General features: G+C 44.4%; 1 protein-coding gene across 1 annotated transcript in view; it reads left to right on the forward strand.

Annotated features, from left to right (window-relative positions):
• Nucleotides 1–14420, forward strand: part of LOC145398718 (uncharacterized) — a 74107-nt gene that overhangs the window by 145 nt on the left and 59542 nt on the right. Inside the window, exons 2-5 of the mRNA XM_080271518.1 lie at nucleotides 5954–6072; nucleotides 8221–8521; nucleotides 8620–8843; nucleotides 12984–13164. Of these exons, the coding sequence (XP_080127644.1) occupies nucleotides 5954–6072; nucleotides 8221–8521; nucleotides 8620–8843; nucleotides 12984–13164 (825 nt within the window). The remainder of the gene's footprint in view (nucleotides 1–5953; nucleotides 6073–8220; nucleotides 8522–8619; nucleotides 8844–12983; nucleotides 13165–14420) is intronic.

The raw sequence follows: 14420 nt of genomic DNA on the forward strand, positions 1-14420 counted from the left end.
CACCAGTCGAGCAGGGCAGTACTCCCGAGGTGGATGGAAAGCTGATGACAGGGAGTGCTGGAGCTCCCGTTTCATCAGCCCTTAGGACTAGTTCCTGACCATCCCCCTTTGCTGAACTTTTTCAGTGTCTCAGTTACACAGAGAGTAGGCCAGCATGCTCTGCAGTACAAATTTCTCTAACTATCTACACCAAACTACATGCACAGTACACATTACACTTCCTTTTCCAAAATGCAAAAAAATTATGGCGTCTCATCACCAAGCCTCGGAGTCCCCGGGGCGGGGACCATAAATGCCCCCACCATCCGCCCCTCTCCCGGTGACGACTCGAGGTGCCTGGAACCAATGTCTGACTCACTTCTTCTTCATTTCTGCAACATTCGCGGCCTTTCCTCTAACTTTCACTCTGTTGAGCACCACCTCTCCTCCTCTAAATCTCACCTTCTTTTTCTAACTGAGACTCAGCTGTCTGAGCCAACTGACAGCAAACCCTTTTCTGTATCCTCCTACTTTCTCTATACTCATTTCAAAGCCAAAGGTGGCTGTTGTGTATATATACGCAACGACTTATCTTGCTCTCGTGTTCATGGACTCAATTCTTCCGAATTCTCTACACTCTGGCTTCGGCTTTCCTGTCATTCTCTGACTAAATATATCTGTGCTGTTTACTTATCCCTTAATTCTACTGACTATCAAAAATTCTTCGACTATCTTACTTCTACGATGGAACACATTCTATCCATTTCTCCTTTCTCTGAAATTTCCATTCTAGAAGATTTCAATGTTCACCACCACCTTTGGCTCTCCTCTCCTTTCACTGATCCAGCTGGTGAACAAGCCTACATCTTTTCTATCCTTAATGACCTAGAGCAGCTTGTACAGCACCCTACCCGTATCCCTGACCGCCTTGGAGAGAGCTCTAACATACTTGACCTCTTCCTCACAACTAATCCTTCTGCTTACTCTGTTAATCTTTTCTCTCCATTGGGCTCCTCCGATCACAACCTTATCACCTTAACCTGTCCTATCACTCAGGTACGGCCTGTGGACCCTCCAGGGAAACGTCATCTGTGGCATTTTGGAGCCACGGACTGGGAGGCCCTCAGGCAGTACTTCTTTGATTTTCCCTGGAATGATTATTGCTTCCATGGCTGTGAGCCATCTGAGTGTGCCTTGCGCATTACGGAGGATATTCTCTCGGGCATAGAAGCATACATTCCTTTCTCATATCCTTTGACTAACGCAAGAAAGCCTTGGTTTAATCACGCTTGTTCTAATGCTGTCTGCAACAAGGAGAGGGTCTACAAAAGGTACCGGAGCCAACCCACCCCTGAATCACATCATCTTTACGTTTCTGCCCGGAATCATGCTAAGTCTGTTCTTCGCTCTGCTAAAAATAATTTCATCCATACTAAATGCTCTCAACTCTCCAACTCGAATTCTTCCCACTCCTTCTAGCACCATGCCAAAAACCTTTTTAACAACTTTACCTAATCATCCTTCCCGCCTCTTTTCTACTCTGATGGTTCTGTAGCTATTTTTTCTACTGATAAAGCAGATCTCTTCTCACAGACTTTCCCCTCCAATTCCACCTGAGACAATTCCGGTGCTGTTCCTCCATCACTTCCCCCCCTTTGACTTCCTCATGGCTGACATTAAAATTTCTTCAGCTGATGTATTTTCTGCCATCACTGGCCTCAATACTAACAAGGCATATGGGCCTGGTGGGGTCCCTCCTGTTGTTCTCAAGAACTGTGCTTCTGTGTTTACACCCTGCCTAGGCAAACTCTTTCGCCTTTGTCTGTCAACTTGTACCTATCCTTCTTGCTGGAAGTTTGCTCTCATTCAGCCAGTCCCAAAGAAGGGTGACCACTCCCAACCCTCCAACTATCGTCCAATTGCTTTAACATCCTGTATTTCAAAAGTTTTCGAGTCAATTCTCAATAGAAAAATTTTAAGGCATCTTTCCTATCACAACCTTCTTTCCGATCGTCAGTACGGGTTCCGTCAGGGACGCTTCACTGGCGATCTTCTCACCTACCATTCAGACTCCTGGTCATCCTCCTTTCGGGACTTTGGCGAAAGCTTTGCCATTGCACTTGACATGTCAAAGGCTTTTGATCGAGTCTGGCATAAATCTTTAATTTCCAAACTGCCCTCCTAAGGTTTCTATCCTTCTATCTGTGCCTTCATCGCTAGCTTCCTTTCTGGTCGTTCTATAGCCGCTGTTGTAGACGGCCATCTTTCTTCTCCTAGATCTATCAACAGTGGTGTTCCTCAGGGCTCTGTCCTATCACCAACTCTCTTCCTTTTATTCATCAATGAACTAAGCTGTACATCTAACCCTATCCACTCATATGCTGATGACTCCACCCTTCACCTTTCCATTCGGTTCCCGCAACGCCCATCTCAACTGTTACTTCAACAAACAAGGGATGAGGCTATGGCACACCTAATGTCTGACTTGGCTCGTACCTCAGACTGGGGTAAAAATAATATGGTTGTTTTTAATTCATCTAAGACTCAGTTCTCACACCTATCAACCCGACAAAATCTTCCACAGGTATACCCACTAATGTTTAATAATATTCAGCTTAATCCTGCATCATCCTTGAACATACTTGGGGTTTCATTTACTCGGGATTTATCTTGGAAAGATCATATTACATCTCTTTTAAAATCTGCTTCCAAGAGATTGGATGTGCTAAGCCGACTCCGCTCTTTCTTTACCCCTGCACAACTGTTGACTCTATACAGGGGTTTTATCCGCCCCTGTGTGGAGTACAACTCTCATGTGTGGGGAGGCTCTCCACATACAGCTCTTCTCAATAGGGTGGAGTCAAAGGCTTTTGGTCTCATTAACTCTCCTCCTCTTACTGACTTCCTTCAACCTCTGTCTCTTCTCCGCACTGTTGCATCTTTATCTCTTTTCTATCGCTACTTTAATGGTCACTGCTCCTCTGAACTGTCTGCTTGCATTCCTCCACCTCTACGACGGGCGCGTAGCACCCGTCTGGCAGCAAACTCTCATCTCTTTTCTGTCCAACTCTCTAATGGAAGAGTTAACCGTTACTCCCAGTCTTTCATTTATGCAACAGGTCAACTCTGAAACTGTCTCCCTCTGTCTGTATTTCCTGCTGCCTATGATTTCCAGTCTTTCAAACGCAGTGTGTCCAGGCATCTCAAAATGATTGGATCATGAATTTGGCCCTGTATTGTATTTTGTTTTTCTCTTGGAGGGAACTGTTATGTGGGCTCATGGCCTTTGGTTCCTTTTTCCTTGCATAAAAAAAAAAAGCCACAGTCTTTGTTGAAGAAAAATGAAAACCGTGAGATTCTGCCCAGTCAGAAACTCTATTGAGAGCCAGGTGCAACTTCCTCTCTATTAGAGACATTCTAGAAGCAGCGAAGGTAATTGAGAGGTCATCGATATATAATGATCCTCGTACACCGTCAGGAAGTACACTGATGATGCTGTTAATGGCTACAGCAAACAGAGTAACACTAAGGATACTCCCCTCTGGTATGCCATCTTTTAGTGCTCGGGCATTAGAAAGCACTCCTCCCACTCCCACTCTTAAAATTCGGTTAGATAAAAACTGTTGAATAAATATAGACAAGCGCCAACAAACACCAAACTCATGAAGGGAGAGTAAATTGCCATGATACCAGGCAGTGTCATATGGCTTCTCCAGATCGAAGAAGACTGTGACTTTGTGTTGGTTTGTGGAGAAAGCCTCATGGACAGAAAATTCCAAGGACAGTAATGCATCAGAGGTAGATCTCATTTTTCGATAACCATACTGGGCAGGGGGTAAGAAGTCACATCTCTCTAACAACAACACAAGCCTAACATTGACCATCTTTTCCAAAACTTTACATATACAAGACTTCAAAGAAATAGGCCGATAATTCGTTGCCTGTATGTGGTCCTTATCTTTTCTGGGGATGGGGATAACTACAGCAACACCCCAACAAGTCGGAAACTCCCCAGAACACCAGATCTTATTAAAGAGTGAAACTAAAAATAACAGGGACTCATCAGACAGGTGGCATAAAAAGGCATAAGGAATATCTTCATAACCAGGAGAGTAATCATGGCACTGAGACAAAGCCACCTGGAGTTTAGAAATTGCAAATGGAACATTGTAAAGCTCTCCCCTAGCAGACGCAAAACTGAGACTACGAGACTCTAGGCGCCGATGATGGCAAGCAGAAGGCGTAGCTGCATCTTTCTTTGACATACTGGCAAAATGATCAACAAGCATCTCTGCAACAGCAAATGGATCAGCCACAGTTCCACCTCCTACAAATATAACAGGATGGGAGGGAACAGCAAATTTTCCTGAAATTTTCCTTACCCAGTTCCACACATAGGTGGAAGTCCTCAAATTCCTGGAGGAAACATAACCCTTCCAGGATGAACGCCTGGCCTCCTTGAAAACCCACCTCATATGGGCTCGTGCCCTCTGGTACACCACCAAATACTGACGATCACCACGGTGACGACGAAGTTAAGAGAAGGCGACTAGTTTGGCTCTCACTGCGGAGCCGCACTCAGAGTTCCACCAAGGAAGTGGACATTTACGAAACTGACCATTCTTTTTTGAAATAGATATTAGGGCTGCTGAGTGCAACACGGTATTGAAATATGACACTGCCTCAGTAAGACAGCCAAACTTGTTGACAGAAAGGGAAATAGAACTTAATTCCCTGAAACGTGGCCAGTCAGCCTTATCCAGAAGCCAGTGAGGAAGACATGGCTGAGGTCCACCTGCACTAGCAGTTAAGAGTAATGGAAAATGGTCGCAGCCATACATATCTGGCAACACATCCCAGGTAAAATCTAAAATAGCATCAGCTGAGCACATGGACAAATCACTGGCAGTAAAAGTTCCTGTCTTGATATGGTAATAACTCATTATATTGGAGTTTAAAATTTCTAACTCATCTTCCACTAAAGAGGCCAGCATAACACCCCGAGGTGTGGCCTCAATGTTTCCTCATAGTGGATGGTGACCATTCATATCTCCCAGTAAGAGAAAGGGAGAAGGAAGGCCATGAATATGGCATTCCAGATCTGCCTTTTCAGCAGTAGTACTGGGAGGTAGATAAACACTGCAAACTGTATAGTGCCTATGTAAAAACATCCGGACAGCGACAGCCTGCAGGGAAGAGATGTCCAGATGTCTGTAGGGAATATCCTGGCAAAGGAAGATAGCAGCACCTCCATGATGACATTGGCCCAGCACAGGATCAGAATAAAAGGCATGGTAGCCAGAAGGACCGGAAGGAACAGCATCACCTACCATGGTCTCCTGGATGCACATGCAAAGAGGAATACATTGAGAAACAAGATGACACAGTTCCTCATAGTTAGCACGTAAACCCTTACAATTCCACTGGATGACAGAACCCATAATAGAGGAATGATGATTAAGTGCAGGACTGTACATCTGACAAGCAAGCAGGTTTGGATTGATGCTTATGAAAACCCTTCACAGGAGCTTGCCCAGCACCAGAAACCTGCACCCTCTATCTAACATCCGAAGGCAAACGTGAGGATGAGGAAGTAAGTTTTACAACACTCCTTCTTGGAGTGGGCTCACTAGTTTGTTTGGAAGGCGGCTTGGGGGCTGTCTTTGGAGACGTAGGACGGCCAGTGCCCTCACCAGAAGGCCCAGAAGTGGATGCAGAGTCCACAGGATTCGAATTATTTGTGGAGGCCATCCTATGCTTCAGATCTGAAGCACCAACGAGCTGCCCAACAACCTTCCCAGGTGGAGACTGGACCAGAGCTGAACCATCGGCTTCAGCTGTCACTGGCTAGATCCCTCAGCCTGCTGGATGGTGGGAACAGGAGAGGGGTCGACAGCAGGGTCAACAATAGAGACCTTAGGTGGCCGATCTTCATGTTCAGAGGACTCTGATGAACAATGGTGATGTTTGCCAGGTACAGATGGAGCCTCAGGCATACTGGCTATGATGGGAGAAGGAATCTGGTCAACATGGACATCAGCAACCACCACAGAAGTGTGCAAGTCGTCAGCCACCAATGTGAGGGCGGAAACAGTCAGAGTAGCAGTTGGGCAAACATCGTTCTCACCAACAATACTAACCATGGGGACAGCATTCTGTATATCACAAGTTGAAGGAGTGGGTACTGAATGGGTCGAGGCTGCCTCTGAGATACAGGGCGATGCACTAATGTTCTAGAAAGGACAGAAGCATAAGCAACCCCTGACTGAAAGACGAGAGTCTGGGCTCTCCTTTTTGGTTCATGAAATGGAACCCTTTCACGTGTACTAATTGACAATATCTTCTTTTCTAGGCAGTATCTTGGACAGTTTTTTTGAGGAGACAGCATGGGGACCTCCACAGAGATAGCATTTAAGGGGTCCTGTACAATCACTGGTATGGCTTGGTCTGCCATAGGAGACACAGACACCAGGACGTCCAACTTGGGAACGGCAGCAAAATTTACTAACATGGCATAGCCCTGACAGTGAAAACATCTCTATGGGGTGGAGCGTAAGGCTTCACTGAAAGAGATAACCAAGCAAGTTTCACAGAATCAGGCAACTTTAATCGGTCAAAGGTCAGGAAAAGCGTCAGAGTTGATGTCAGAACACCTTAACTGTTCATCTGCATCCTATATTCGTTGACAACACCCGAAGATCTTAGTTCCTCCAACAACTGAGTCTCTGGGTATCAAAGAAGTTCCTGGGAGTAAATGCTTCCCGTGGTGTGGGGTACACAAGTCATGTTGGTACCAGATACGGAGGTCAGTCATTGAAAACGGGAACTCTGTTCTGGGAAGGACACCTCAATAAGGACGCTACCATCCCCTTGGAAAGAAACCACAAGTTCTAGCCACAGGTAGAAACAATGGCACGGTGCAAGTCGATAATATCAGTATCTAACACTGAGCCACCCACAGAGGGTTTCAGCACTAGATACTTTGAAAAACTGACTTGCACTGTGCTTTCCGGGCCGACCCCCAGAGCCAAACCAGGCTGACGTGACTTCCCCCTTGTCCCACTTGAACACTGGGGCAGAGGAGGAAAGTCCCTAGGGGCCTGGAAAGGCTCTAGAGTGACAGTGAGGGAACAGGATCCATTAGAGTGTCCAGGGACAGGTGCCACATCGTGAACAACATTTTTATTAAAAGATGCCATTAATGCAAAAAACAAACTTCATTCCCCCACCCCTCCACCCACCACGGAGCCCAGCAATGGGAGGTCGTATGCCAGGGACAACACCACTGGCGACCCCAGAGGTAGCGAGAGAGTAAACGCAGGTAACCACTGGGGGACCTGGGCAAGGGTGACTCCAGGACGACAGGAACCACCAGGCTCCCCAGTGCCTACTTGACCCTAGCCATCGCATGACCAGCCGATAGACCTGCTTGGGCCCAACCAGGCCGCCTGTCTAACCGGAATAAGGGACCAAAGAGGTGTATTGCTAGTTGCAGGGCGCATCGTGCAGCATCACTCAACCCCCAGGACTCCCGTCTCCCAGCATTATGGGACACCATGCAGGGGAAACACTTGGGGAGGCAACAGTCCCGCCCTAGTTCGCAAATGGGCAGGGACTATCATCACCAGCAGGCCTCCTCCACCAGTGATATAGGGGGTGCTTGGTCCACGTGGCTAACAAATGCTGAACCCTTCAAAGGCAGGCATGCCTCCAAAGTAGGTGGCACAGCCAACCACGCTTCAAGCCCAGCCACCACATCAGGGTGACTAAATTAACAAGAATTTTCTATATCACTCAGCAGAACACGCAAAAATGTCAACGTTTACACAGTACACTATACACAAAATAATACGATGTGGATTTTTTGTTTTGTTTCAGTTCCTGGTAAACAGATTAATTACTAATGATCATATTTTGAACTTTATGTTTGTTTTCACCTGGCCGTTTTATTAAAGAAAATGAATATTTCAATAAAATTAAAGGGGACCCGTAAATTGCACTTCACTAAACTCACGTTGCAATATTTATATGTTACAAGAATGACTCAGTCGGCTAGTGTGCACGTGGTTGTGGAAGTAGGAAATTAATAAATGATGTAGGGTAGATACTGATAACTTTCACCAGGCCATCCCCAAAACACACAAGTTATCACCCCGCTGAATAATAGTGGAACATTATTTATGGAGCAGCCTGTATGTTCAGCTAACTGCACTTTTCTTCAATAACTCCTCTCTGTTCCAGGAGGCTGATATCAGTGGTGGGCCACATGGCATCGTAGACGACAGGAAAAAGTATTTCCACTGCAGTCCTGTTGTGTTTATGACGCATCATAAAGTTTTCGCTGCCCGTGGTCGCCCTGAGGTGGACCCGTGGGGCTTCCTGCTGCCTCTGTCACCGGTAGTGTGGATGGCTGTGGGGTCGGCACTGCTGGCTGTGATCACCGCTATGCTACTCCTTCCTTTCTGCCTTCCTCCACACGCTAACCACCCACCAAGACAAGAGACCAACATATTCAACTGTATTCGCATCCTCCTCCAAGAAGGTAGCGTGAATGTCCCAATTGAAACTTGCCTCCCCCCTTTTTTTTTTTATTATGCCTGCTTTAGACGTCATTGAATTAATCGCTTTTGTTTTAAACAGATGTGCCTAAGCCGTCTGAGTGGTGGTGGTGGTGGGAACGTGTGGTGCAAGGGGTGTGGATGCTGATGATGGTGGTGTTAACACAAAGCTACGTTGGTAACCTCATGTCTCTCCTGGCTGTCAGACACATCAGTCATCCCTACCAGACCCTCAGAGATGTCATTAACGATCCTAATATCAAAATACTTCTCTTGGCTTACGTCCCAGAAATGACATTATTTAAAGTAAGGATCACACCATTTTATTTACAGTCAACAGTTAAACTATAGCTATTGACACTGCAGTACTCTTTTTACCTTATTTTAGTTCAAATAGTCCTCCTTTCTTTAGCTAATATCACACAGTTTAGTAAAAGAGAGAAGCAGGTCTATTACATTTTATCCCTTGCACTTCTTCGTGACCAAGATCATAATGCAACTTTATTGTTACAACTAATCAGTGGAGAACTCACACAGTTTAGTAGATGAGAGAAGCTGGTCTAGTGCATTCTATCCCTTGCACTTCTTCGTGATCAACATCATAATGCAGCCTTACTGTTACAACTAATCAGTGGAGAACTTGAGATGGAGAGATGACAGTTTAGGCCAAAGTAGAGAAAATTTATTCAGGCATTACTTGCTTTAGGGCCCCTTCTCTTCGGTGGATTTCCTCCTCATTATCACCTTGTTTTTATGCTGTGTGGGATGATTTGATGCCGTAGATTGTCGGAAACGCGTTTTTATATATCAAGCAGACCTCATCAGTTCCTGCATAAGATAAAGGGGACGAAGCGTTTTTGGTGAGGGTTGAGTGAAATTTGTTGCGCAAGGCGAAGTAGTGCCGTATGAATACGCAATAATCCCATTGGTTAGGTTAGATGAGGCTAACAATATGAAAAAAAAAAACACACGCTTTCAGCAACCTTTAACATTAAATAACCATTCAAAGGATAAAAACAAGCTGGTGAAAAAGAGAAAACCACAAAAACAGCGGAGAACGTAAAGTAAATACTAACCAGGAACTCTGTCAGTCTGGGCATCGATGTCAGCACACTGAAGTCTCAGAGAGGGATGGTAACAAATGAATCGCCTCTGTCACTGTTATCTGCCACTCACACACTCCTCCCTTATACACCGTACCACTCCTCCCACTACTCTATTTCATAACAGAATGTATGAATGTATGATTGTATGAATGTATGTATGTATATACTTTTTGTATGTGCACAAGTCTGGGCACAGGCATAACAGCCCGTTCCGTGAGGCCCAGCAGTCCTCCCACGTATCATACACTTCCATGTCACCTCTTCGGCGTAAGCACCCACCGTCGATACTGAAAACATAGTAGGGCTGTCTCTTACAGGACTGGTGTCGTGGTATTGGCTTTTTTTATTTTTTATTTTTTTTACTTGGCGAGTCTTATGGTAGATCAGTAAAGTCTGCTTAGCGAAATTTAAATCCTGTAAACCGTTCTGTATCCCAGCCGGGATTCATGCCTGCTTCCACTGGGACAGTAGAACAGACTCGGCGAAAATAAATATATGCACTCACAGCAAAGAAAAAAAAAATCAGAAGTTGATATTGCAGACCTGTTCACTGGACCTCTTCAATGTATAATTTATGGAATGGTAAAGTTGTATTTCGGTGTTACTTATCATTTGTTTATCAGAACTAATGTTCATATCCAATGCCCTCCCTGTATTCCTCCCCATCTTCCTCTCAATAGGCAAAATAAGCATCTGCCGACTTAACTGAACAAAATGACGTTTGTGATCTTCCAGTTTTTTTCTTGTGGTTCCATAATGTTTGAACCCTGTACGAAGGATGGCCTTGCGAAAACCTAGTTCTTATGAATGGAGTCTATTGTCCCTTACTCTTATCCTGGACAAGAATTCCGTCCTTTTACAACTTATTCTACGTTGCTCAGTTGCAGAATAAAACAATATTTTACCTTTAAATCCGGTCCATAGCACTTTTTTGGTGACTAGCATCGTATTCAAGTGTTAAACTATTGTTAGAAGTCAGTGTCCAAGATGGAGAGATTTCAGTTTTAGCCCAAGTTAGAGTAAAAATGGTAAAGTGGAAGGTTTCTTGTAGTCCACGCTTTGTTTACGTCCAGGGCTTAGATACTCGAGCATATTCACGAATGATTTGGTGTCGTAACTTTGATTTATTTTTCTAGGAAGAATTAAAGAAATTACAAGACTGCTCCTTTCCGTGTGCTTCCTGAAGAAACAGTAACAACCTACGGCAACTGTTCCACTAGTAACTAAATTTTTTTTTTAATTAATTCGAGACTTCAGTACATTCCGCACACTTTTTTCCTAACCTTCTTGCGAAAACAATTATAAACTACGACAGGGAGGCGATGGCAAGCTCGTTTGAACATCCAACACCAGATGGGAATGGGACTGCAAGAGCAACAACAATAACATCTATACTCTTTTTTACTTCAACTTGGCCTAAAATTCCTCTTTTCCTACCTTAATTGTTGAGTTACAACTATAGGTTAACATTAAGATATGATGACAGTCATTAAGCAGTGCCAAGGAAAGATCGTAGAACCATACTTGTTTTGTAATTTCGCTAAGCAGACCTTACTGATCTACTCGTAACATAAGAGACCTTACTGATGTAACATAAGACTCGCCACGTAAAAAAAAAAAAAAAAAAAAACGCCAACACCACTACACCAGTCCTGTATGAGACAGCCCTACTATGTATTCAGTATGGATGGTGTTTGCTTAGCGCCGAAGTGGTGACGTGGAAGTGAATTTATGATACGTGGGAGGACTCCTGGGCCTCACGAACGGACTGTTATGCCCGTGTCTAGACTCGTGCATATACAAAAAGTATATACATACATACATATATACTTATTGGTGATGAGATAGAGTAGGAGGAGGAGTGGTACGGTATATGAGAGAGGGGTGTGTGAGTGGCAGAGGACAGAGTGACAGAGGCGATTCATTTGTTACCATCCCTCTCCGGGATTTCAGTGTGCTGACATCGATGGACAGACTGATAGAGATCCTGGTAAGTATTTGCTTTACGTTCTTCACTGTTTTTGTGGTTTTCGCTTTTTCACCAGCTTGTTTTTATCCTGTGAATGGTTGATTTAATGTGGAAGGTTGCTGAAAACATTTTTTTTTTTTTTTCGTCAGATATTAAGTTAGCCTTATCTACCCTGACAAATGGGCTCATAGGATATTCACACGGCACTACTTCGTCTTGCACAACAAACGTCACCCATCCCTCACCAAAAAAACTTCTTCCCCTTTATCTTATGCAGGGATTGATGAAGTCTGTTTATTATATAAAAACGCGTTTCCGACAATCTGCGGCATCAAATCATCCCACACAGCATAAAAACAAGGTAATGAGAAGGAGCTCTAAAAGTAATTATTGCCTGAAATAATTTTTCCCTACTTTGGCCTAAAACTGTCATCTCTCCATCTCCAGTGCCTCGTTGTAACAAAAAATTAAAGCTTTTATTATGATTCTGGTCACGAAGAAGTGCAAGGGACAGAATGTACTAGATCTGTTTCTCTCTGCTACTAAACTGTGTGATAGGAAAGAAGCTGCAAAAGGAAGAAAATCTGGACCACATTAAGATAAAAGATTTATAGTTCAGTAAATACAGGAAAAATAACGGAATTAAACTAAGAAAATAAACATTTCTTTAGGCGCTCGCTTAAGCATGCTAATACTAACCCAAAATTGCATTTGAGAATTTTATGTTATAAGCATAGTCCAGCACGGCAGCTTTTTTCATTAACTAATAGTGGGATGAGATAAGTAAAATCTTGCAGGCTTGTTGTTCTGCTGAATTTTATGCAGCATATTTCAGAGACAAACACTTGGAGGGAAATACGCACAACGCAATAAACGTATTAACAAATGTGTTTGCCGACTGAGTGACCTGCATGGTACCACAGACGTTTTCAAAGTGGCGATGATACAATGACTGTGGGAAGTACAGATATAGATAAGATCAAGTGGACTTTTGGTGGACAGTGGAGCTGAGACAGGAGAGTACTTGGGCACTGTCAACGTTATTTTCACATGATAATTTTCCATTCCAAACGCGATTTGTGATAAAACTACCAAATTTATTAGTGTCGACATTTTCAACTACCTTGTAGTCCCCAAACTCGCAAGTGATAACTGACTAGATCTGTTGAGTTACTTTAGCTCCGTCAGTGTAAACTGTGCTCTGCTTAGCAAAATTGTGGGTCAGATAATCATTAATTACACAAAAAGCTTAAGTACAACAAAGTGCAACATCTTATACGATATACGGGAATTACAGACAACAGTGATATGAATGGCTTCAATACCAAACAATCTAATTTCTGTACTGCTCTGAGGTTTATTTCTCTTCAGACTGTGGAATCTGGGGTGTACCGTGAACTTGCAGACCTATTTAACACAGAGCGAGTGACCTTCTCCACGTATAGCAACTTAGTGGCAGATATGAAAAAGTTGGCGAGACCTGGTACTCATGTCGTCTTTGATGTTGATATCAACTTCTGGAATTTCATGGCTGCAGATTTCTCTCTGACAGGTTTGGACTCGCTGCACCCATGTTCAGGGAATGAGACATGTCATGACTTTATCCATGCGTGCGCATGTGTGTGTGTGTGTGTGTGTGTGTGGAAACAATACATATCAGCTTTTATACAGTTTAAACCAAACATTGTGGAAGTGTTTAGTGAAAGCCCTCGAGGATACTTATATTTTATTATGCTTTTTTCCAGTACATTAGATCAAATTTCAAGGTCACAGGGTTATGTTAAACGCTGGCTAAATCACCTTAGCCAGTTTTTATTCATTCCAGACCGAACTTGGAGGAGGGGTTGGGGTAATTCAAGAATGAAATTGCTTATTTTTTATAACAATCAATCAAAGGCCAAGGTCACAGAGCAAAGTCAACATAATCAGGCTTTTTATCGAATGTTTGCGGAATGCTTGCAGATGAGGAGAAAAAATCAATAGAACAATAATCTGTCAAACGTCTCAGTCGCAGGGAAAGGGCGAGTGCAAAGGTTACAAGTAAAGGCCAGCTAAAACATGTCTGATCTAATTTAACCCGCCCCGTCCCGTCGACGTATGGGTACGTCGCAACAATTTGCATCTGCCAGTCTCGGCGACGTACCGGTACGTTGTGCAATTGCAAAGTGCATAATTTCGACAATTTTCAAATTTTGCGCTTGATTTGCGGTATATATCCTTGCATGACCTTCCCCTACCTGCCACCAGGCGGGGACACTCAGCGACCCCGTGCGACCCGCGCTAACCCCCGGCTCGTCCACTCACCTGGTAGCAACGGTCCTGCTCAGACATGGCTACGAGAGGCCTCTCAGAGGTCGATATTCAAGCCGCCCTGGACGCCTTTACAGGCGACAGTGATTCCCCACTGGATGACGAGGTTGTTGATAAAGATTATGTGCAGCCAGAGGAGGAGGAAACCACCAGCAGTGATGAGGAAGTCCCGTCCCCCAGGAAGCGGCAGTACGTGACTTACCGTGCTCCTAGAGAGGGGCAGCCGGCCAAGAAACCACGTGCAACATCCTATGCCCAGCCCCAACGTGATGTGGAACCCGAATTCGATGACGATGACGAGGATGAGGACGGAGTCGTGGGATGTGCTACCACGTGGTATGGACGTGAGGTAATAACTCATCGTGGTCCCGAGCTCACACCACGTCGGACGAGCAGGTATGGGCCTAGTATTTTGTTTGGGGAGTTAGGAAGTGCCATGGAGGGAGTGGGGAGTGAAAGGGAAAGTGCAGGGAGGAGTATGGAAAGTGAGAGTGGCAT

The sequence above is a fragment of the Coenobita brevimanus genome, chromosome 46 (assembly GCF_032717465.1).
Source record: "Coenobita brevimanus isolate Jiangsu-jjx chromosome 46, ASM3271746v2, whole genome shotgun sequence".
NCBI classification, from domain to species: domain Eukaryota; kingdom Metazoa; phylum Arthropoda; class Malacostraca; order Decapoda; family Coenobitidae; genus Coenobita; species Coenobita brevimanus.